Below are 24,447 nucleotides of genomic sequence, written 5' to 3'. Positions count from 1 at the left end.
TTGTTCCTGGGCACCTGCCGAAGCAGGTGCTCTCTTGCCTCTGCACTTACCTCTGGCGTGGAAAGAGGATCCCCGACCTCTTTTGGACTTGTGCGACCGAAAGGACTGCATCTGATAGGGTGTTGCTTTCTTTTGCTGTTGGGGAATATATGGTAAAAAATTTGATTTACCTGCTGTAGCTGTGGAAACCAGGTCCGTCAGCCCATCCCCAAACAATACATCAACCTTATAGGGTAGTACTTCCATATGTTTTTTGGAATACGCATCACCCGTCCATTGGCGAGTCCATAAGGATCTTCTCGCTGAGATAGACATGGCATTGGCCCTAGAAGCTAGCAATCCAATGTCCCTTTGAGCATCCCTCATAAATAAGACTGCGTCTTTTATATGGGCTGGAGTTAGGAATATAGTATCCTTATCCATAGTATCAAATTGATCTGTCAGCTCATCTGTCCAAGCTGCAATTGCGCTACACACCCATGCCGACGCAATCGTCGGTCTTAACACAGCACCCGTATGAGAATAAATACCCTTTAAGGTAGTTTCTTGCCTGCGATCTGCAGGGTCCTTAAGGGCCGCTGTGTCAGGAGACGGTAGAGCCACTTTCTTGGACAAGCGCGTCAGGGCCTTGTCCACAGTGGGGGGTGATTCCCAAATCTCCCTATCCTGCTTAGGGAAAGGGTATGCCATAAAAATTCTTTTGGGGATCTGCGGTCTCTTATCCGGAGTCTCCCAAGCTTTTCCAAAGAACTCATTTAATTCATGAGATGTGGGAAAATTAATAATCTGTTTCTTTTCCTTAAACATGTGTACCCTTGTGTCGGGGACCGAGGGTTCATCCACAATATGCAACACATCCCTTATTGCCACAATCATACACTGAATGGTTTTAGTCACCCTAGGGTGCAATTTTACTTCGTCATAGTCGACACTGGAATCAGAATCCGTGTCGGTAGTAGTGTCTTGTTTTAAGGGACGCTTTTGAGACCCCGACGGGCCCTGTGAGTCGGTCCAATCTGAGGATTGACCGCCTGATGTCCCCCCTAAACCAGCCTCATCAAGCCTTTTATGTAAAGATGCCACACTTGCATGCAACGTATGCCACATGTCCATCCAATCTGGAGTCGGCACAACCGACGGGGACACACCACTCATTTGCTCCACCTCCTCCTTGGAGAAGCCTTCCGCCTCAGACATGTCGACACACACGTACCGACACCCCACGCACACAGGGATTAACTTATAAGGGGACAAAACCCCAACCAGGTCCTAAGGAGAGACAGAGAAAGAGTATGCCAGCACACACCAGCGCTTAACAACACTGGAAAAAAATATATATATCCAGATAGCGCTTTTTTATATATATTATGTCAATTCCCACTCACTGCGTCGCCAAAGTGCCCCCCTCCTCTTTTTCCAGCCTGTGTTCAGCAGGGGAGAGACCAGGGAGCCAGCGTTTTCTTTCTCATGCAGCTTCTGTGGAGAAAATGGCGCTGGTTAGTGCTGAGGATCAAGCCCCGCCCACTCGACGGCGGGCTTCGGTCCCAGTGATTTTTCAATAAAATGGCGGGGGATCAGAGATTTACTGCCTCCGCAGTCTAATCTCACTGTATTTGTGCCAAAATGTGAGGTTTATTGCTGCCCAGGGCGCCCCCCCCTGCGCCCTGCACCCTTCAGTGCTGCTCTGTGTGTGTATGACTGGGAGCAATGGCGCGCAGCTTACCGCTGCGCGCCTTACCTTATGAAGATCTGATGTCTTCTGCCGCCTAAGATGTCTTCTGTCTTCTCTATCCGCTTCTACCTTCGGCATCTGTGAGGAGGACGGCGGCGCGGCTCCGGGACGAACCCCAGGTGAGACCTGTGTTCCGACTCCCTCTGGAGCTAATGGTGTCCAGTAGCCTTAGAAGCAGTGCCCAACTTGACAAGCCAGCTCTGCTTCTCTCTCCTCGGTCCCACGTGCAGGGAGCCTGTTGCCAACAGGACTCCCTGAAAATAAAAAACCTAACAAAATTCTTTTTCCACAGAAAACTCTGGAGAGCTCTCTGCAGTGCACCCATTCTCCTCTGGGCACAAGATCTAACCGAGGTCTGGAGGAGGGGCATAGAGGGAGGAGCCAGTGCACACCCATAGTCAAAGTTCTTTTTAGGTGCCCTATCTCCTGCGGAGCCCGTCTATACCCCATGGTCCTTACGGAGTCCCCAGCATCCTCTAGGACGTAAGAGAAATATGAGGTAGACTATAATGTGGCATCATACGTATAGCATAGTATAATATGAGGTAGACTATAATGTGGCATCATACGTATAGCATAGTATAATATGAGGTAGACTATAATGTGGCATCATACGTATAGCATAGTATAATATGAGGTAGACTATAATGTGGCATCATACGTATAGCATACTATTATATGAGGTAGGCTATACGTATAGCATACTATAATATGAGGTAGCCTATAATGTGGCATCATACGTATAGCATAGTATAATATGAGGTAGACTATAATGTGGCATCATACGTATAGCATACTATAATGAGGTAGGCTATACGTATAGCATAGTATAATATGAGGTAGGCTATAATGAGGCATGGTACAGTATGTATAGCATACTATAATATGAGGTAGGCTATAATGTGGCATCATACGTATAGCATACTATAATATGAGGTAGGCTATAATGTGGCATCATACGTATAGCATAGTATAATATGAGGTAGGCTATACGTATAGCATAGTATAATATGAGGTAGGCTATGCTATACGTATAGCATAGCATAATATGAGGTAGGCTATACGCATAGCATAGTATAATATGAGGTAGGCTATACGTATAGCATAGTATAATATGAGGTAGGCTATAATGTGGCATCATACGTATAGCATAGTATAATATGATGTAGGGTATGTGTATAGCATAGTATAATAGGAGATAGGCTATAATGAGGCATGGTACAGTACGTATAGCATAGTATAATATGAGGTAGGCAATGGGGTATATGCAATTGCGGTCGAATTCCCGAAATTGTCGAATTTCGGGAATTTTTCGCCAAAAAAAAAAAAAATCGACAATGCAATTCAGTACTTTCCGACAAAAAGACGGACTTTCAAAATTCGACTTTTTGAAATTCGACTTTTGACAAATTCGACTTTTTTGCAATGATACACATGCTGCAATTCGACCAAAGTCTATTCAATGGAAGTTTGGATATTCGACAACAGTGCTTTTAGACAGTAAACTCGTCATTTTCAATCCGACACACTTTGGAGGGTGAACCGAATAAAAAAAAATGTAAAACTTTTTTTTATGTTTTTTTTTCTTGGTAATATCGTATCTATTTATATTAGAAGGGATTAGGTACTTGGTTTGTCTTTTTTGGAGGCACAAGTATTATTTATATATTTTTAAAAATAATATTTTTTTTATTTTTTTTTGGATGGAATGGTAAAATCCCTGAAAAAAAATGGCGTGGGGTCCCCCCTCCAAAGCATAACCAGCCTCGGGCTCTTCGAGCTGGTCCTGGTTCTAAAAATGCGGGGGGGAAATTGACAGGGGTTCCCCCGTATTTTTAAAACCAGCATCGGGCTCTGCGCCTGATGCTGGTGCAAAAAATACGGGGGACAAAAAGAGTAGGGGTCCCCCGTATTTTATACACCAGCATCGGGCTCCACTAGCTGGACAGATAATGCCACAGCCGGGGGTCACTTTTATACAGCGCCCTGCGGCCGTGGCATTAAATATCCAACTAGTCACCCCTGGCCGGGGTACCCTGGGGGAGTGGGGACCCCTTCAATCAAGGGGTCCCCCCCCCCCAGCCACCCAAGGGCCAGGGGTGAAGCCCGAGGCTGTCCCCCCCCCATCCAAGGGCTGCGGATGGGAGGCTGATAGCCTTGAGAAAAATGTCAGAATATTGTTTTTTCCAGTAGTACTACAAGTCCCAGCAAGCCTCCCCCGCAAGCTGGTACTTGGAGAACCACAAGTACCAGCATGCGGGAGAAAAACGGGCCCGCTGGTACCTGTAGTACTACTGGAAAAAAAATACCCAAATAAAAACAGGACACACACACCGTGACAAGTACAACTTTATTACATACTGCCGACACACACATACTTACCTATGTTGACACGCCGACTGCCACAGTCTCCGACGATCCGAGGGTACCTGTTAAAAAATTATACTCACCTTCCAGCGTCCAGAGATAAATCCACGTCCAGAGTATAATCCAGGTACTTGGCAAAATAACAAAACGCAAAAACCCGTGCCAGCGGACTGAAAGGGGTCCCATGTTGACACATGAGACCCCTTTCCCCGAATGCAGAGACCTCTACGTGACAGCTGTCACTGAAAGGTCTCGTAAGCCAATCAGCGAGCGCAACGTCCTTGCACTCTGCTGATTGGCTCTGTGCGCGTCTGAGCTGACAGCGCATCGCAAAGCCTCTCCATTATATTCAATGGTGGGAACTTTGCGGCTAGCGGTGGGGTCACCCGCCGGTCAGCGGCTGACCGCGGGTAACCCCACCGCTGACGGCAAAGTTCCCACCATTGAAAGTAATGGGAGAGGCTTTGCGATGCGCTGTCTGAGGTCACACGCGCACAGCCAATCAGGTGAGCGCCACGGAAGTAGCGCTTCATGATTGGCTGAAGGGACCTCAGTGACCGGAGTCACGTGGTGTCCCGGCATTCGTGGAAAGGGGTCTCATGTGTCAACATGAGACCCCTTTCAGTCCGCTGGCACGGGTTTTTGCGTTTTGTTATTTTGCCAAGTACCTGGATTATACTCTGGACGTGGATTTATCTCTGGACGCTGGAAGGTGAGTATAATTTTTTAACAGGTACCCTCGGATCGTCGGAGACTGTGCCAGTCGGCGTGTCAACATAGGTAAGTATGTGTGTGTCGGCGGTGTGTAATAAAGTTGTACTTGTCACGGTGTGTGTCTCCTGTTTTTATTTGGGTATTTTTTTCCCAGTAGTACTACAGGTACCAGCGGGCCCGTTTTTCTCCCGCATGCTGGTACTTGTGGTTCTCCAAGTAACAGCTTGCGGGGGAGGCTTGCTGGGACTTGTAGTACTACTGGAAAAAACAATATTCTGTCATTTTACTCAAGGCTATCAGCCTCCCATCCGCAGCCTTTGGATGGGTGGGGACAGCCTCGGGCTTCACCCCTGGCCCTTGGGTGGCTGGGGACCCCTTGATTGAAGGGGTCCCCACTCCACCAGGGTACCCCGGCCAGGGGTGACTAGTTGGATATTTAATGCCACGGCCGCAGGGCGCTGTATAAAAGTGACCCCCGGCTGTGGCATTATCTGTCCAGCTAGTGGAGCCCGATGCTGGTGTATAAAATACGGGGGACCCCTACTCTTTGTCCCCCGTATTTTTTGCACCAGCATCAAGCGCAGAGCCCGGTGCTGGTTTTAAAAATACGGGGGATCCCATGTCAATTTTGTCCCCGCATTTTTAGAACCAGGACCAGCTCGAAGAGGCCGAGGCTGGTTATGCTTTGGAGGGGGGACACCACGCCATTTTTTTCCGGGTTTTTCCCGGTTTTACCCGTTTTTTTAATTCGCGGCAAAATCCGGCAAATCGTCCGTTTTTCGCCCGCGGGACTGTCGAATCCGTTTTTCATTGAATATGGTGAATTCCGGCAGCCACCTGCCGGAATTCACCTGTCGAATTGTGTCGCATTAAAAAACGGCGATAATTTGCCGCGATTCGCCGTGAATTGCATATACCCCTAAGTGTATAGCATAGTATAATAGAAGGTAGGCTATAATGAGGCATGGTACAATACGTATAGCATAGTATAATATGAGGTAGGCTATAATGTGGCATCATACGTATAGCATAGTATAATATGATGTAGGCTATGTGTATAGCATAGTATAATATGAGATAGGCTATAATGAGGCATGGTACAGTACGTATAGCATAGTATAATATGAGGTAGGCTATGTGTATAGCATAGTATAATAGAAGGTAGGCTATAATGTGGCATCATACGTATAGCATAGTATAATATGAGGTAGGCTATACGTATAGCATAGCATAATATGAGGTAGGCTATAATGTGGCATCATACGTATAGCATAGTATAATATGAGGTAGGCTATAATGTGGCATCATACGTATAGCATAGTATAATATGAGGTAGGCTATACGTATAGCATAGCATAATATGAGGTAGGCTATACGCATAGCATAGTATAATATGAGGTAGGCTATACGTATAGCATAGTATAATATGAGGTAGGCTATACGTATAGCATAGTATAATATGAGGTAGGCTATAATGTGGCATCATACGTATAGCATAGTATAATATGAGGTAGGCTATGTGTATAGCATAGTATAATATGAGGTAGGCTATACGTATAGCATAGTATAATATGAGGTAGGCTATAATGTGGCATCATACGTATAGCATAGTATAATATGAGGTAGGCTATGTGTATAGCATAGTATAATATGAGATAGGCTATAATGAGGCATGGTACAGTACGTATAGCATAGTATAATATGAGGTAGGCTATGTGTATAGCATAGTATAATATGAGGTAGGCTATACGTATAGCATAGTATAATATGAGGTAGGCTATAATGTGGCATCATACGTATAGCATAGTATAATATGAGGTAGGCTATGTGTATAGCATAGTATAATATGAGGTAGGCTATAATGAGGCATGGTACAGTACGTATAGCATACTATAAAATGAGGTAAGCTATAATGTGGCATCATACGTATAGCATAGTATAATGGGGGTAATTCCAAGTTGATCGCAGCAGGACATTTGTTAGCAGTTGGGCAAAACCATGTGCACTGCAGGGGAGGCAGATATAAGATGTGCAGAGAGAGTTAGATTTGGGTGTGGTGATTTCACTCTGCAATCTAAATTGTAGTGTAAAAATAAAGCAACCAGTTTTTACCCTGCACAGAAACAAAATAACCCACCCAAATCTAACTCTCTCTGCACATGTTATATCTGCCTCTCCTGCAGTCTACTTTAGTCTGCATTTGGGGGGGGGGGGGGGGGTTATCCGTATGTCACTACAATATTGAAGATTTCCAGGGTCTAAGTTTTCAGGTCTGGTGCAATTTTATAGGTGGTTAAAGTGTTCCTGCCATCTTTCACGTTTGCCGCTGGCTGATTTAACCTGTTGACCATTCAACGTTTGTGGTGAGGGTTCTACATGTTCCATTGCAGCTGTGTAATATGCTGTACAGCAGCCCTGGATCACGCTTTCCACTGGCCTCTTCCATTGCTTGGGCTTTTCCTTTCCACCATGCTTCTTTATCTGCTTTGAGTGGTTTGGTCCTTTGTCTATTGAATGGCAGGTAGAGTTTATGGTTACACATGTTGTTAGAGATCCATGATTTGATCTTCCTCCGGTTTATTGGGCATGTCTGTCTGACTTACTTATTGCTGTTCTTTTGTCAGTACAGCTGTGATTAACCTCATCATTAGGCGATAGGTGAATGAACCAGTTGTTGAGCAGAATTAGAAAGTTCTCCTAAAGCAGAGGTTCTCATACGAGGTCCTCAAGACAACCCAACAGTCCAGGTTTTAAGTATACCAAAGGATCAGCACAGATGGTTAAATCACATTGACTGTAATACTAATTAAGTCACGTGTGATCAAACATGCATGATCTTAAAACCTGTACCGTTGGGGTGCCTTGAGGACCGTGTTTGAGAACCTCTGTGTTAAAGTCTACAATTGGTGGGGGGGTTTTAAGGTGTTTGGCGCTAAATGACGATCTGATGCAGTTGATGCTCCACACATTGCTCATACGTTGTGGAAGTCGCTCTGAAACCGTTATTGGAAATAATCCAGCGGACTTTTGTCTCTTCCATTATTAGGAAACCATGTTAAGTGATGGTTTTGCAATTGTTGGAACCAGGTGTTACATATTGCAAGATTGTTGCAGCTGGTAAACGTAACTAAGCTAAAGGGCCCCATACACTACAACGATCTCATGTTGGAGGTGGTCGCAGGCGATCACCCTCGGATGCTGCCCATTTGCATACAATATATCTTGGCGATCCCAAGCCATGCCCCCAGGTCGGACCAGATTGAATGTGCAGCACACTCAATCTGGAGGATGTGATCCGATGCTCACGGGAACGCACATTGGATCGGTTCGGGAACACCTCTAAAATGCCCGATCGGGCATTATCGCTCTAGTGTATGGGACCCTTTAGACTTATCATTCAGGTTATCATATCCGTAGGAGCCTAGTGTTCCTTCCCAACCCATCCAGTCAGGGCCTGTCCGTGCATTCAGATCGCCGCATAATATGGTTATGCGATTTCTATATTGGTGCGTATAGCTTAGTATAATAACTTCTAGGTTACTGGAAAGGATGGGGAAGCCGCAGCATCGGCAACATGCAGGATACAGGAGGGATAGAGGCTGCAGCCACAGAGCACACTGCAAGCAGGTGTACGGCACTGTACGGTTACTACAGACCATTACAAGAAGCTCATAAACAAATACACTTTGGGAAGAACTAAACATAAATCAGAGTAAATGATAAAACAATTAAAAGTTGTGCAATGATTAGCAGGGACCGGATGCCGTTTAATGACAGAAATATTAGACATGTGGAATAGGAGGTAACGCAGCCAAGGGAAGGACGGGAATAAACAGGAATATCGCAGATTTCTCCCATCCCATCTGGGGACATCAAGGGCTACACATACCCCACGGAAAGGAATTCAGCATAAAATATACCGCGGATAAACACATTCCATATGAGCCAGCAACAGCAATGGAAATACTGAGGTCTGGGGCTACTAGACCCCCTCTAGTGAGCTGGTGGGGGGCAATAAAATAGCCTACACGGCCACACAGCTCCAGAAGTCGGTCTGTGTAAATGAAAGGAAAGCACTCGGCATATGGAGCCTATTCCACTCGCCCAGCACATGATTAGGCCGATCGCTGCGGGGAATAATGCCGTTCCTCTGGCTGCAGGATGAGAATGGCCGCAGTCTGTGCATACAGCTAGTCATACCATAATGAAGGCAAGTGCACCGTCAGTACACGCATGGCCCTACAGCTGTCCAGGAAGAGACTGCATACAGTGTGCGCAACATAAACCATACAATACAGAAGACTAGTGAACTGTGTCGTCAGACTGGGCACGGCCCTACAGCTGTCCACACCAGGGACATACAGAACCACAACTGTACCTGAAAAACTGCATGGACACAGACAAAAAAAAAAACACTAAGGTTCCGCAACAGATGGGGGAAAATGTTCCGTGCACAAAACACTGGACCCAACAGCTGCCAGGTTGGAACCAGATTTGAATCTATAAGCGCTATTTGGCGACGTGTGACGCTGTTTAGGTATTAGTGCAGAAACTGCGCTAAACACTGACAATTCACTGGGTAGCACAACCTAAAGCTCACGCCGTGCGATTGTATTGTTGGTAAAGGCGCAAAGCACGAACGTTGCATGGAAAAACACACTACTCATTGACGCCATTACTCCTTACACCAGCATGTGTGTGAGCAAGCCCTGAGCACACACCCCTGCGCATTGGACAAGGGGATTCTACAGTCAGATCAGCGATCGCACGCAGCGTGCAAAGATAAAGTCACATCGTACCTCTCGCTTTGAGGCCAGGTCACGAGGAATTCCAGCGGTCCTTTCCACAGCCAGCATGTATTGCCGGCGAACTATAAGCCGCCCTCTTGTCTGCAGTAATGAACAACAGATCTTCAGGCGCTGCCAACAATTTGACAAAATCATTACCAAGTTGAAGCTTAGAACCCTGGACATAATAATGTGCGATAGCCTTTTAACGAAAGATGTCGGTAAAACACAAAGTTCCTCGAATACGTGGCACAACCTGACACTCCGCAAGACTTCAGAGTGTACCTGACAGGTGGTAACAACTGATCTCTGGATAAAAGAAGGACACCCCTCCCCACATCCGACCCATGAAATCAGAGATCATCAGGGAGTACACATAACACCTCAAACCCCAGCCAATTACCGGGTTAATCTACGCCGATTGTTATGTTCTCGATTTCGCACGGAACACTAAACCTTTTACACCCGCAGCACTTACATCTGGACCAGAAAACTCTCTTCTCGGCCAACGAAAGTATGAGAAAGCTGAAACAATAAATAAATGATAAGGCGGAGAACTGCTGGTTTCCGGGAGATTGCTGCTAAGCCCACACTGACAGGTTATGTCACACAACTGACTGCGGACGCACTAAGCTGCAGCCTGCTCCATGTAAGCGATAACGGCCTGGGTTATTCTTGGCTTCAGTCTGGTTCATTCACACCCTGACGTTGTACAAGGCCTCTCCTCACTGCCACCCTGCCTGAGATGACATGCGGTGTGCCAGGCACTACAGAAACGCTGCCAATGGCTTACGGGGAAGGTGATGGCCTGTCCAATTTAGAGCGGCACAGCTTCATACAGATTCTGCAAGGAGCTTGTCAGCCCCTAAAGCCAGCAGCAGACACAATGTTCTCTCAGCAGCAAGGAAAATATGTCAGAAATGTTCCAGCTATGATGAAAATGAGCAGAGCCGGCCACAGTGCATGCAAGCGGAGCTCCTCGTGTGACTCCATCAATGCCCCTTGTTGCTGGGTTAATCCAAGTGATCGGGGAGAAAAATTTAAGCAATTTGTCCATTACATGTATACGTTCTATGTTCACGTTAATAAAAGCAGATTCAAAAGTCATTTAAAACAATGAATGCAGCTACGGACATGAACGTGATAAAATGGGGGCATCAACGTGACAACAGAAAAATACCCCTGAAACTAGGTTTTACTCTTCATTATAACAAACCAGACATACTCATAGTTGCAGTCTTAAAAAGTTGTTTAAAAGCATGTGGTTAGCAGGCAGTGCAAAAACCTGAGATTTTTGAGGCGGGCTTGCAGCCTCCTAGGTAACAAATATTAATATATGAAGTTCACCACTCTACCATCCATGGCAAAACGATTTGTCAAGCTACACAACAGAAAGCTTATGTAGGGATGCAGTTAATTTGACGGTACTCAGGATCATGGCGGTCAGGATACAGACGCCGGAAACCCGACTGCCGACAATATCGATGGCCGCAATCTTGGCTCACATGGGCTATTCACACTCGTGGATGTCCATGACGCACATAGAATGGGACTAGAACCTGTGGCGAGTGCAGCAAGCCACCTAGTCCGCAGCTTGGCGAGAGCAACGAGACCACAAGGGGACTCTTTGCGCTCGCCCCGATGCCATTGACGGTATACTGACGGCCGGCGCCACGACCGTCGGTAAATCATACTGAACCCGTTCTGTACTAAGAGGTGGATACACACAAGGGGCAGTGAGGCCGCAGCTTGTGTAGGGGGTAACAGGCTAAGGACGTCACAACTCCTTAAACACGAACAACTGCAAGTAATGGGAAATGGTTTTTGCCATTTGAGATTAGGAAGGAGAGAATACTATCACCCACATATTTATTTAGTTTAGAATAGCACATCTCACATTCATTATTCAGATTGGAACATTTCAGTTGTGCGTTTGGCTCTCCTGTAAGCTGAGGCCATTTAAAGGGTCACTTCTCTTAAAGTGACTTTGTCTTCATAGATTCAACATGCTGGGTGTTAGAAGAGTTAATGCAATAACTACTGTCACCTACAATAAGACTTTTGCCTGAAATCACCTGTGAAAGCCTCATAATACACTGGTGCTGCCACTAAGCAGATCTGTTGAGGGTTTGGATATTCACAATGGTAACACTATAAACGATATCAAATATCAGTGTGCAAAAACATACAAACAGCATCACAGCGTGTGTGACCGTTTACTACAGCCAGCGTCCTATTCCAGGTAACAGGACCACTCCCAGCATAATGATATCAATTAACCAAAGTAGTTATGAAAATCTTAATTATGCATCTGTGCACTGAAAACAGCCGATCTGATGCCACCGTTATATAACAGTGGTGGGCGATTTGGAATTGCGCACCTGGAACCGATAGGAACAATGAGTCATCAGGACCCAGCCTCACCCAACACACCAGCTATTATTTCCCCAGATCACAGCCCCACTCTAACATAACACACAGGAGCAGGAACCACTGACTGTCATGGAAACTGGAGTCACTGGATGATGGTCTGTAGCCAGGACAATACGTGTAATGTGGGGGCTAGAAGACCATGAGCCAGTCCACCTGGGCAGGTATATCAGTAAGCTGGTTCTTCTCCTGGATGGAGCAGACAGAGAACAGGGCATCGCTGATCTACAAGTATCAGCAACACACAATCAGTTACGCAGTAACCTGAGGGGATTCATTTTTACCAGTGTAATCTACTTAGGCCCCTGTGATTGTCAGCCCCACAGGCAAGAGAGCTGGCTAAGTCTGCAGTGTACCATTGTCCTGTGGGTATGGATGGGATCAGTAGTTGGAGGGTATGCTGATCCTTGTAGTGCCATAGAGGAGGATCTTTGGTTCTTCTGGTTACGTTAGCTCTGATAGGAGATGCATAAATATATGAACCAAAGTAGGTGCTATTATCATGTAGAGTTAGGATCACCAGAACAGAGAGGCCTTGCAGTGACCTGGAGGCTTACCATATAGGGTATGTATGCAACTGAGATCTCTGCATTGCTATTATCAGGTAGAATGGAAGTCTCTCTGTGCTGGCCTCTCTCTGTGCTGGCCTGGCCTCTCTCTATGCTGGCCTCTCTCTATGCTGGCCTGGCCCCTCTCTATGCTGGCCCCTCTCTATGCTGGCCCCTCTCTATGCTGGCCCCTCTCTATGCTGGCCCCTCTCTATGCTGGCCCCTCTCTATGCTGGCCCCTCTCTATGCTGGCCCCTCTCTATGCTGGCCCCTCTCTATGCTGGCCCCTCTCTATGCTGGCCTCTCTGCACTGTGCTGGGGTTTTGTTTTTTTCTAGTCTAGTATCAGCCTTACCTGCTTCATGGCAAACTCCCCGATCCTCTCCGAGTGCTTGCGGATGCTCTCCAGGAAATCCTTCAGATCAGACATGGAAACCTCCTTTATCTCCTCCCGTAGTTTGGGGATGTTGTCCACCATCACCTGGCAGAAGCGGTAGTGACTGACCTGCGGCAGGTAAGTGTGTTCCAGCTGCTCCAAGGTCTTCAGCGCAGGGTAATGTCTGCAGAGTGCAAAACACAATCAATCATTCTGCTCATGAGACAAATCCACCTTTCCTAACATATTACACATCCTATCACCCCGCTCATCACCCAGCCAGACATGCATTCTACCGAGCAAATAAAAAATAAAATCTATCTATATCTATATATATATATATATATATATATATATATCTATATATATATATATATATATCTATATATATATATATATATATATATATATATATATCTATATATATATATATATATATATATATATATATATCTATATATATTTGGGTTTTTTTTTATTATTATTATTATTTTTTATTATAAAAATATATGTACACGGGACGTTTAGTAAGTAAGGTAACAAGAAACAAGACCTCTCACTTTGTGTAATATTCTCTATATTCTCTTTTTCATCCTAATCCCCCGCCAGGCCAGAGCAAGAGACCACTGCTTCCCCTCACAGCCATTAGACCTGATATCAGTCATAATATGAACATGTGTAAGGTGGCGGGGTTGGTAGAAACATGGTCATACATTGAGGTGCAGTGTGATCAGGTTTCTGCATCTAAAGGACACATCGGCAGCTGAGATTCATCACCAATTTGCAGAGGGGTGATAACGTCATGTCACAGAAACAGGTTTGTGATTGGTGCACTGCCTGCGGAGGACGTGCTTGGCCGGTCGGATCGCTGCTTATCTGCCACTGTGATGGCTAGATGTTGGTCTGGTCATCACAATATGGCCCTAGTGCAAAGTCGCTCAGTTCCTTACGCTGGGCCATTTTTTCTGCTTCCAACACATCAACTGCAGGAACTGAATGCTCACTTGCTTTGACGGCAGGCCACAGTGAGGACGGGGTTAATTTTGTAAAACCAGACGCCTTTCTAGTTTAGCTTTTTTTTGTTTGTTTTTTACTCCTTAAATGGTTTAATTATTTGTTTTGGATTATGTGGTTGGATGGAGTTTGTTTCCCCTCTTTAAATGGTCAGAAATAACATGTAGGCTCTGTTTGCACGAGACTCGCGCTTCAATAGGGAAGGAGCCTGTGTACAGATCACGGGCCGGTCACAGCAGGAGGAGAAGGAGGCTGTGGCAGCCGCGAGCGGCCCTCCGAGCAGTCATGTGTACATGAAGCGCAGGGTGCTGAAAGAAGCCGCCCGAGCAGTGAGTGAAAGGCTTTTGGCACAGGGTGTCCCTTACAGTAGCCTAAAACCATTTGGAATGTAAATATGGCAGCGAGCTGCCTGACAGGGCAGATTAGGTGTGATCTGATTACACTGGTTTTAAAACATCGACTTCAAAACAGCAATCTCCATTCAAGGCTTCCACTGCGTGAACTGTATTGTTTGATTTGGCAGCGTCTGTGTTTGTTGAAGGATTTCAATGGATGGGATGTTTTGATACAAAAGGCCCTGCGGTCCTGAAGCTGAAGCAGATCGCACACCGCCGACATTGCCTGGGGATTCCTCAGATCAGCTGCTACACCACCCGCTACTTATTACATACAAACGCCGGTCACTGGTGTATCAGACACCCCCCGTACTGACCTGTTCCATGAGCAAGGAACAGCCGGCGTGCTCAACACCTGGTAATAGCCCAATCAGAATTGTGCTGACTGTAACTCATACAAGATCAATGAATGCTAATGAAGGATTGGCCGCAGGAAGTTACACCCTCCCCTTTCCCAAGCAGGTATACGCTGGCGGAACCCCCTTCCCTGATGCTAACGCACGCTCATTGCTCCTTATCGGACTGTGTTGTCAGGTGAAATCATAACCTGTGCAGACCCCAAAGCTGTAAAATGATGGATAACATAACAGATAAATCCAGTCCAGAAAGGCAACACACAGATCTGACATCACTATTAACTAAGCCTACATCCGGCCAGGAGACCTGCTCTCAGTCTTCCCTGGATCACTTCAATCACAATCAATCTGTGCAGTTTAGAAGTGGGAGCTGCAGGTTTTTTTTCCCTAAGGAAAGCAGGGGCAGCAAATAAAATGACAACGGGAACTATGGAAAGTAAGCTGGGACAACAAGCCGATCTGGTGGTCACATCCTACTGAAAGATGGTGTTTGTTAATAAATTTATTTAATTCAATATATCTTAGCCATCCACCAGAAGCGGTGTGTGCCTCTCTTATATACACCGTATATTATATATATAATACTTCCGGAAATTCCCTCATACAGTCAATAAAAATATGGACACTTCTGCTTTTACACACCTTTTTGTCTTCATCTGCACCCGTAATTTAGTGTACATTTCCAGAACTGAGGAAAGAAAATAAATAGAGAAATCAGTTATAGCTGAATCCATGTAAAACAATCTACAATATGTAATAATCAGAAACAGTTCTGCGGTCACTCCTTCAGTATACAGTTGTGAGTGCAGGGTGTGCTACCGCTGAAGGCCCTAAACGCAATGCAGACACACCAGCAATATTACAGCAGCTGTGGAACAAGCACAGGAGAATGCACAGATAGTGATATGTCCCTTATACCCTGTAACGTCAGTAGCCTATAGGCATGTCCCTTATACCCTGTAATGTCAGTAGCCTATAGGCATGTCCCTTATACCCTGTAACGTCAGTAGCCTATAGGCATGTCCCTTATATCCTGTAACGTCAGCAGCCTATAGGCATGTCCCTTATACCCTGTAACGTCAGTAGCCTATAGGCATGTCCCTTATACCCTGTAACGTCAGCAGCCTATAGGCATGTCCCTTATACCCTGTAATGTCAGCAGCCTATAGGCATGTCCCTTATACCCTGTAACGTCAGTAGCCTATAGGCATGTCCCTTATATCCTGTAACGTCAGCAGCCTATAGGCATGTCCCTTATACCCTGTAACGTCAGTAGCCTATAGGCATGTCCCTTATACCCTGTAACGTCAGCAGCCTATAGGCATGTCCCTTATACCCTGTAATGTCAGCAGCCTATAGACGTGTCCCTTATACCCTGTATTGTCAGCAGCCTATAGGCAGGCATGTCCCTTATACCCTGTAATGTCAGCAGCCTATAGGCATGTCCCTTATACCCTGTAATGTCAGCAGCCTATAGGCATGTCCCTTATACCCTGTAATGTCAGCAGCCTATAGGCATGTCCCTTATACCCTGTAATGTCAGCAGCCTATAGGCATGTCCCTTATACCCTGTAATGTCAGCAGCCTATAGACGTGTCCCTTATACCCTGTAATGTCAGCAGCCTATAGGCATGTCCCTTATACCCTGTAATGTCAGCAGCCTATAGGCATGTCTCTTATACCCTGTAATGTCAGCAGCCTATAGACGTGTCCCTTATACCCTGTAATGTCAGCAGCCTATAGGCATGTCCCTTATACACTGTAATGTCAGCAGCCTATAGACGTGTCCCTTATACACTGTAATGTCAGCAGCCTATAGACGTGTCCCTTATACCCTGTAATGTCAGCAGCCTATAGGCAGGCATGTCCCTTATACCCTGTAATGTCAGCAGCCTATAGGCATGTCCCTTATACCCTGTAATGTCAGCAGCCTATAGGCAGGCATGTCCCTTATACCCTGTAATGTCAGCAGCCTATAGGCATGTCCCTTATACCCTGTAATGTCAGCAGCCTATAGGCATGTCCCTTATACCCTGTAATGTCAGCAGCCTATAGGCATGTTCCTTATACACTGTAATGTCAGCAGCCTATAGGCAGGCATGTCCCTTATACCCTGTAATGTCAGCAGCCTATAGGCATGTCCCTTATACCCTGTAATGTCAGCAGCCTATAGGCATGTCCCTTATACCCTGTAATGTCAGCAGCCTATAGGCATGTCCCTTATACCCTGTAATGTCAGCAGCCTATAGGCATGTCCCTTATACACTGTAATGTCAGCAGCCTATAGGCAGGCATGTCCCTTATACCCTGTAATGTCAGCAGCCTATAGGCATGTCCCTTATACCCTGTAATGTCAGCAGCCTATAGACATGTCCCTTATACCCTGTAATGTCAGCAGCCTATAGGCAGGCATGTCCCTTATACCCTGTAATGTCAGCAGCCTATAGGCATGTCCTTTATACCCTGTAATATCAGCAGCCTATAGACGTGTCCCTTATACCCTGTAATGTCAGCAACCTATAGGCATGTCCCTTATACCCTGTAATGTCAGCAGCGTATAGGCATGTCCCTTATACCCTGTAATGTCAGCAGCCTATAGGCATGTCCCTTATACACTGTAATGTCAGCAGGCTATAGACGTGTCCCTTATACCCTGTAATGTCAGTAACCTATAGGCATGTCCCTTACACCCTGTAATGTCAGCAGCCTATAGGCATGTCCCTTATACACTGTAATGTCAGCAGGCTATAGACGTGTCCCTTATACCCTGTAATGTCAGCAGCCTATAGGCATGTCCCTTATACCCTGTAATGTCAGCAGCCTATAGGCATGTCCCTTATACACTGTAATGTCAGCAGCCTATAGGCAGGCATGTCCCTTATACCCTGTAATGTCAGCAGCCTATAGGCATGTCCCTTATACCCTGTAATGTCAGCAGCCTATAGGCATGTCCCTTATACACTGTAATGTCAGCAGCCTATAGGCCAGCCCTGTACACACTAATGCCAGAGGCCTATAGACTGGTCCCTTATACACTCTATTCTTAGTAATATTACTACATGGATTTCGCCTTATATGGGTTTAGTAGCACTTCTTAGAGAGACTATATAAATAAAATGATAACTCCTTCTCCTACTATTATCTTTCAGTGCTGGAAGCCTCTCTGGGAGGTACACCAATCCCAGGACTATTACAGAGAAGAAGGAATAGTCCAGCACCAGCTGAACCGGCACTTACCGGGTAGGCACAGGCTGAGCTTCTCCACCGTAGCTGTGATGTTCCTCTGCTGAATGCGGCACTGCTGCAGCTCCTTCATGCTGGACAATAACTAGATGCACAAAACAACACACTGTTACACAGGCTGTAACATGCCCACAGTGCTGCAATTACTACACAGGCACACACAACTAAAATATACACATTGCTGCTGTTAGTCAGCCATAAAACAAAGAGTTACAGTATATCATGTATATCAGTGTTCAGTCACAAACAGAGAGCTGACCTGTATCACTGCCTCCAGTCTCTTCAGGTTTCTGTGTTTTACTTATCATCCTTCTCTACCCTGCACCAGTGGCCTAGCAAGCCAGCCCCGCCCCGTGGCCTAGCAAGCCAGCCCCGCCCCGTGGCCTAGCAAGCCAGCCCCGCGGCCTAGCAAGCCAGCCCCGCCCCGTGGCCTAGCAAGCCAGCCCCGCCCCATAGCAAACTAGCACCACCCCGCCCAGCAGTGGCCTAGCAAGCCAGCCCCACCCCGCCCAGTGGCCGAGCAAGCCAGCCCCGCCCCGTGGCCTAGCAAGCCAGCCCCGCCCAGTAACCTAGCAAGCCAGCCCTGCCCAGTAACCTAGCAAGCCAGCCCCACCCCGCACAGTAACCTAGCAAGCCAGCCCCACCCCGCACAGTAACCTAGCAAGCCAGCCCCACCCCGCACAGTAACCTAACCTAGCAAGCCAGCCCTATACAATAACATAGCAAGCCTGACCCACCCTGCCCAGTGACATATGAAGTCAGCACCACGCGGCCCCAGTGACCTAGCAAGCCAGCCCCACTCAGTAACCTAGCAAATCATCCCCACCCCGTCCAGTAACCTAGCAAATCATCCCCACCCCGTCCAGTAACCTAGCAAATCATCCCCACCCCGTCCAGTAACCTAGCAAGCCAGCCCCACCCGGCCCAGTGACATATCAAGTCAGCACCACCCAAGCCCAGTGACCTAGCAAGCCAGCCTCACTCAGTGACCTAGCAAATCATCCCAACCCCGTCCAGTGACCTAGCAGGCCAGTCCCCAAACCACCTCGTGACCTTGCAAGACAGTCCGACTACTGCCAACGACCTTTGCGACACCACTCCACCCCACCCAGTGACCCTGCAAAGACAGACCAACCCCTACCAGCGACCCAGCTCCACCCCATCCCACCCAGTGACCAGGCGAGACAGCCCAAATCCTGCCAGCAGCGACCTCAGCAATCATCATTCAGCTAACACGCAGAAGCCCCCAATATCAGATTTAAGAATCCCATACGCACTGAATTTTAAATGCCAAATAAGGTCGCTTTACAAATGAATGGCTGATGACACAGCATGAATGGGCTGTAACTTACCAGCATTGGTATGCATTGTACAAATGGTGACACAAGCAGTACATCTGACATCACTGCTGACATGACATACCACCTCCTATATACATGGGACTGCAGACAGGACTTACCTCTGACCCCTCCAGCTGCAGTGTCCGGTTAGTGTCAGTGACCTTGTTCTGAAACAGAATGAAGACACGACTTAGAACCACGTACTTACGAACAGATAAGCCATATAGAGCACATTTCTCATCGCTCCTCACAACCAGCACCACGCCACATCATGTGTAAGAAAAGAATAACACCTGATTAGGAAGCAGAGGCTCTGGGTGCTGTGACATCCTGCCCCCTTCCCTACTATCCTCATATGAGAAAAGCTACAAATCAGAGTCTGTGTGTAACCGACTGCCATACTGGCCCACCCTCCAGAGAGATTTTGAAAAACAGATAATGATTTGTAGGATGACAGCTAAAAAAAACAAAAAAAAATTACACGTTAAATACATGCATAAAAAAGGGACTTAAATTGCTATTTATAGAAAAACATGGGATTGGAGTTTTCATTTTAAAGGCACAGCTATTGTACTAAAAGATGCAGTGATATGACCACATTGTATAGTTCCTGTGGGTGTATCCATGTAAAATGGTCCTGTGTGGCTGAGCAAACTTTCTGACATGTCTGAACAATCCAATATTTGTGCGATAACAGGATTTTAATTACCTACCAGTAAATCCTTTTCTCAAAGTCTGTAGAAGATGCTGGGGTCCACATTAGTACCATGGGGTCTAGACGGGTCCACTAGGAGCCACTGGCACTTTAAGAGTTTAATAGTGTGGGCTGGCTCCTCCCTCTATGCCCCTCCTACCAGACAGTCTAGAAACGGTGCCCGAGGAGACAGACAACTTCGAGAGAAGGATTTTACACAGACAGTGGCGAAATTCACACCAGCTCACACAAACAAGGCAAAACAAACAGCTTGAAACACAGCAACAGCTGAATAACATTACTGAACCAAATAACAACGCAGTACATAACGAACAACAAAGTAGTACTGACCAAGTAACCACTGCAGGATAACGAAGCGTTGGGTGGGTGCCCAGCATCCTCTACGGACCACGAGAAAAGGATTTACTGGTAGGTAATTAAAATCCTATTTTCTCTTATGTCCTAGAGGATGCTGGGGTCCACATTAGTACCATGGGGATGTACCAAAGCTCCCAGAACGGGAGAGAGAGCGCAGGGGCTCCTGCAGAACTGATTGACCAAACATCAGGTCCTCAGAGGCCAAAGTATCGAACTTGTACAACTTTGCAAACGTGTTCGACCCCGACCAAGTAGCCGCTCAGCAAAGCTGTAAAGCCGAGACACCCCGGGCAGCCGCCCAGGAAGATCCCACCTTACGAGTAGAGTGGGCCTTAACAGACGTAGGACACGGCAATCCCACCGTAGAATACGCATGCTGTATAGTGAACCTGATCCAGCGAGAGATTTTCTGCTTAGAAGCAGGAAACACAAGTTTCTTGGGCTCATACAGGACAGAGAGTCCGATTTTCTGTGACGAGCAGTCCTCTTCACATAGATTTTCAGAGCCCTTAAAACATCCAAGGACTTTGATGAAACCGAGGTGTCAGTAGCAACTGGCACAATAGGCTGATTGATATGAAATGCCGACACAACCTTCGGAAGGAACTGTGGACGTGTCCGGAGCTCAGCTCTATCTTCATGGAAGATCAAGTATGGGCTTTTACATGACAAAGCCCCCAACTCCGACGCACATCTAGCAGAAGCCAAGGCAAACAAAGTGACAGCCTTCCACGTGAGATACTTGACCTCAACCTCCTGTAGAGGCTCAAACCAGTCCGACTGGAGAAACTGCAACACCAGGTTAAGATCCCAGGGCGCCATAGGCAGCACAAAGGGAGGTTAGATGTGCTGAACTCCCTTCAAAAAGGTCTGAACCTCAGGGAGGGCAGCCAACTGTTTCTGGAAGAAAATGGATAGGGTCGAAATCTGGACCTTTACGGAACCTAATCTCAGGCCCATATCCACACCAGCTTGGAGGAAGAGGAGAAATCGTCCAAGTTTAATCTCCACCGCAGGAAACCTCTTGGATTCACACCAAGACACATTTTTTCCAAATGCGATGGTAATGTTTAGACGTTACTCCTTTCCTAGCCTGTATCAGGGTAGGAAAAACCTTGCTCGGAATACCCTTCCGGGCTAAGATCTGGCGTTCAACCTACATGCAGTCAAACGTAGCCGCGGTAAGTCTTGATAAGCGAGCGGCCCCTGTTGCAGAAGATCCTCGCAAAGAGGAAGAGGCCTCGGATCTTCCAGCAGTAAGTCCAGAAGATCCGCGTACCAAGCTCTCCTTGGCCAGTCCGGAGCAATGAGAATTGCCTGAACACTTGTTCTCTTTATGAATTTTAGAACTCTTGGAATGAGAGGAAGTGGAGGGAACACATACACTGACTTGAACACCCACGGTGTTACCAGGGCATCCACCGCCACTGCTTGTGGGTCTCTCGACCTGGAACAGTATCTCCAAAGTTTCTTGTTGAGACGTGAGGCCATCATGTCTATTTGAGGCACGCCCCAAAGACTGGTCACCTCTGTGAACACCTGCGGATGGAGGCCCCATTCTCCTGGATGGAGATCGTGCATGCTGAGGAAGTCTGCTTCCCAGTTGTCCAATCCTGGAAGGAAGATTGCTGACAGCGCCACTGCGTGCTTTCCTGCCCAGAGGAGGATTCTTGTTACTTCTGACATAGCAGCTCTGCTCTTTGTTCCTCCCCGTCGGTTTATGTAGGCCACCGGCGTCACATTGTCCAACTGTACTTGAATGACCTGATTTTGCAGAAGATGTGCTGCTTGTAGAAGACAGTTGTATACGGCTCTGAGTTCCAGAAGTTTATCGGAGAATGGATTCCAGACTTAACCACCTTCCTTGGAAGGTTTCCCATTGAGTGACTGCGCCCCAACCCCTGAGACTTGCATCCGTGGTTAGAAGGATCCAGTTCTGAACCCCGAACCTGCAGCCCTACAGAAGGGGAGGCATTTGCAGCCACCAGAGGAGTGAAATCCTTGCTTTTGGCGACAGACGTATCCGCTGGTGCATATGTAGGCGAGATACTGACCACTTGTCCAGGAGATCCAGTTGGAAAGACAGTGCATGAAATCTTCCGTACTGTAGAGCCTCGTAGGAGGAAACCATCTTCCCCAGAAGGCAAATGCACTGATGAACCGATACCCGGGTAGGCTTCAAGACATCCCGGATCATTGATTGCATCACCAATGCTATTTCCACCGGTAGAAACACCCTCTGCACTTCCGTGTCAAAAATCATCCCCAGGAAAGACAATCTCTTCGTCAGCTCCAAATGTGACTTTGGAAGGTTCAGGATCCAACCATGTTCCCTGAGCAGATGAGTCGTGAGAGCAATGGACTGCAACAACTTCTCCCTGGACGATGCCTTTATCAGCAAATCGGACAGATATGGAATTATGTTCACTCCCTGTCTGCGGAAGAGAACCATCATCTCTGCCATCACCTTGGTGAACACCCTTGTTGCCGTGGAGAGACCGAACGGCAGTGCCTGGAACGGATAGTGATTGTCTAACAAAGCAAATCTGAGATAAGCCTGATGCGGCTGCCAAATCGGAATGTGGAGGTACGCATCCTTAATATCTAGGGATACCAGAAACTCTCCCTCCTCCAGACATGAGATCACCGCTCTCAGAAACTCCATTTTGAATATGAACTCCGTCAGATAAGGGTTTAACGATTTCAAGTTCAAAATTGGTCTGACCGAACCATTCGGTTTCGGTACCACGAAAAGGTTTGAATAGTAATCCTTGTGTTGCATATGAGGTAGAACTGGAACAATGACCACTGACCTTTCCAATTTTTGGATGGCTTCCTGTTGGATAGCCCTTTCTGTCAGTAAAGCCGGCAAGCCTGATTGGAAGAATCGGTGAGGCGGGAGATTTTGAAACTCCAGTCTGTATCCCTGGGACACAATATCCTGCATCCAGGGATCCAGGCCGGACGACACCCAGACGTAGCTGAAACGTCTGAGTCTCGCCCCCACCAGCCCATTCTCAAGGATGTGCGGACCACCGTCATGTTGAGGATTTAGAGGGACCAGAAGCAGGCTTCTGGTCCTGGGAACCTGCAGGTGCAGGCTTCTTGGATTTTGCCCGACCACCTCTAAAGAAGGTGGAAGGAGGCATGGACTTTTTCGTCTTACCGGTACGAAAGGACTGCAATGTAGATGAAGAAAAGGGTTTCTTAGTAGAAGGAGTAGTTGAGGGAAGAAAGGGTGACTTACCCGCGGTTGCCATGGAAATCCACGCAGCCAATGCTTCCCCAAACAGAGCCTGACTTGTGAAGGGGAGGTTCTCCACACTTCTTCTGGATTCCGCGTCTGGCTACGCCAATGGATTGCAGATTCCCCTGCGAGCTGAGACAGCCATGGAAGATATCCTTGCATTCAGCGTACCCAGGTCCTTCATGGACTCCACCATGAAACCCGCAGAATCCTGTATGTTACGTAAAAACAGTTCAATGCCACTTCTATCCATTGTATCTAAGTCTTCTAGTAACGTGTCTGACCACTTTACTATAGCTTTAGAAATCCATGCACAGGCAATAGTGGGCCTTAACGCCACTCCTGAAGCAGTGTATATGGATTTGAGCGTAGTGTCAATTTTACGATCAGCGGGTTCTTTTAACGCGGTAGATCCAGGGACAGGTAAAACAGGTTTCCCCATTTTTTTCTATCCTCCTCAGGGAAGGCAAAAGCAACCAAAATCCTTTATGGGATCTGGAATTTTATCTCCGGGTTTTCCCAGGATTTTTCAAATAGAGCGTGTAATTCTTTAGACGCAGGGAAGGTTAGCGAGGCTTTCTTATTATCTGTGAAGTAAGCCTCCTCAAACTGCTCAGGTGGTGTGTCAGTAATGTGTAACACATCCCTAATGTCCTCAATCATGAGCTGCACCCCGTTTGCAAGGGATGCTGTCCCCCTCAGCACATCCCCATCACCGTCTGCCGTGTCAGAGTCTGTATCTGTGTAGGCTTGCACAATCTGTGCAAGTGCACATTTCTTTGGGTATATGCTAGGGGATTTAGAAGGAATAGTATAAATCTGAGAGA

At 46.9% G+C, this 24,447-nt stretch overlaps 1 protein-coding gene across 2 annotated transcripts in view; it reads right to left on the bottom strand.

Annotated features, from left to right (window-relative positions):
* The window catches only part of EXOC6B (exocyst complex component 6B), a 395,920-nt gene that overhangs the window by 250,255 nt on the left and 121,218 nt on the right, over nucleotides 1–24,447 (bottom strand). For both annotated transcript variants that reach the window (XM_063925254.1, XM_063925260.1), the window contains exons 3-6: nucleotides 19,421–19,468; nucleotides 17,956–18,046; nucleotides 15,361–15,406; nucleotides 12,933–13,137 (exon numbers count right to left, since the gene is read on the bottom strand). In XM_063925254.1, coding sequence (XP_063781324.1) covers nucleotides 12,933–13,137; nucleotides 15,361–15,406; nucleotides 17,956–18,046; nucleotides 19,421–19,468 — 390 coding nt within the window. The remainder of the gene's footprint in view (nucleotides 1–12,932; nucleotides 13,138–15,360; nucleotides 15,407–17,955; nucleotides 18,047–19,420; nucleotides 19,469–24,447) is intronic.

This window comes from Pseudophryne corroboree, chromosome 1 (assembly GCF_028390025.1).
Source record: "Pseudophryne corroboree isolate aPseCor3 chromosome 1, aPseCor3.hap2, whole genome shotgun sequence".
In the NCBI taxonomy this organism is placed as follows: Eukaryota; Metazoa; Chordata; class Amphibia; order Anura; family Myobatrachidae; genus Pseudophryne; species Pseudophryne corroboree.
This window is presented reverse-complemented; position numbering and strand designations above follow the sequence as displayed.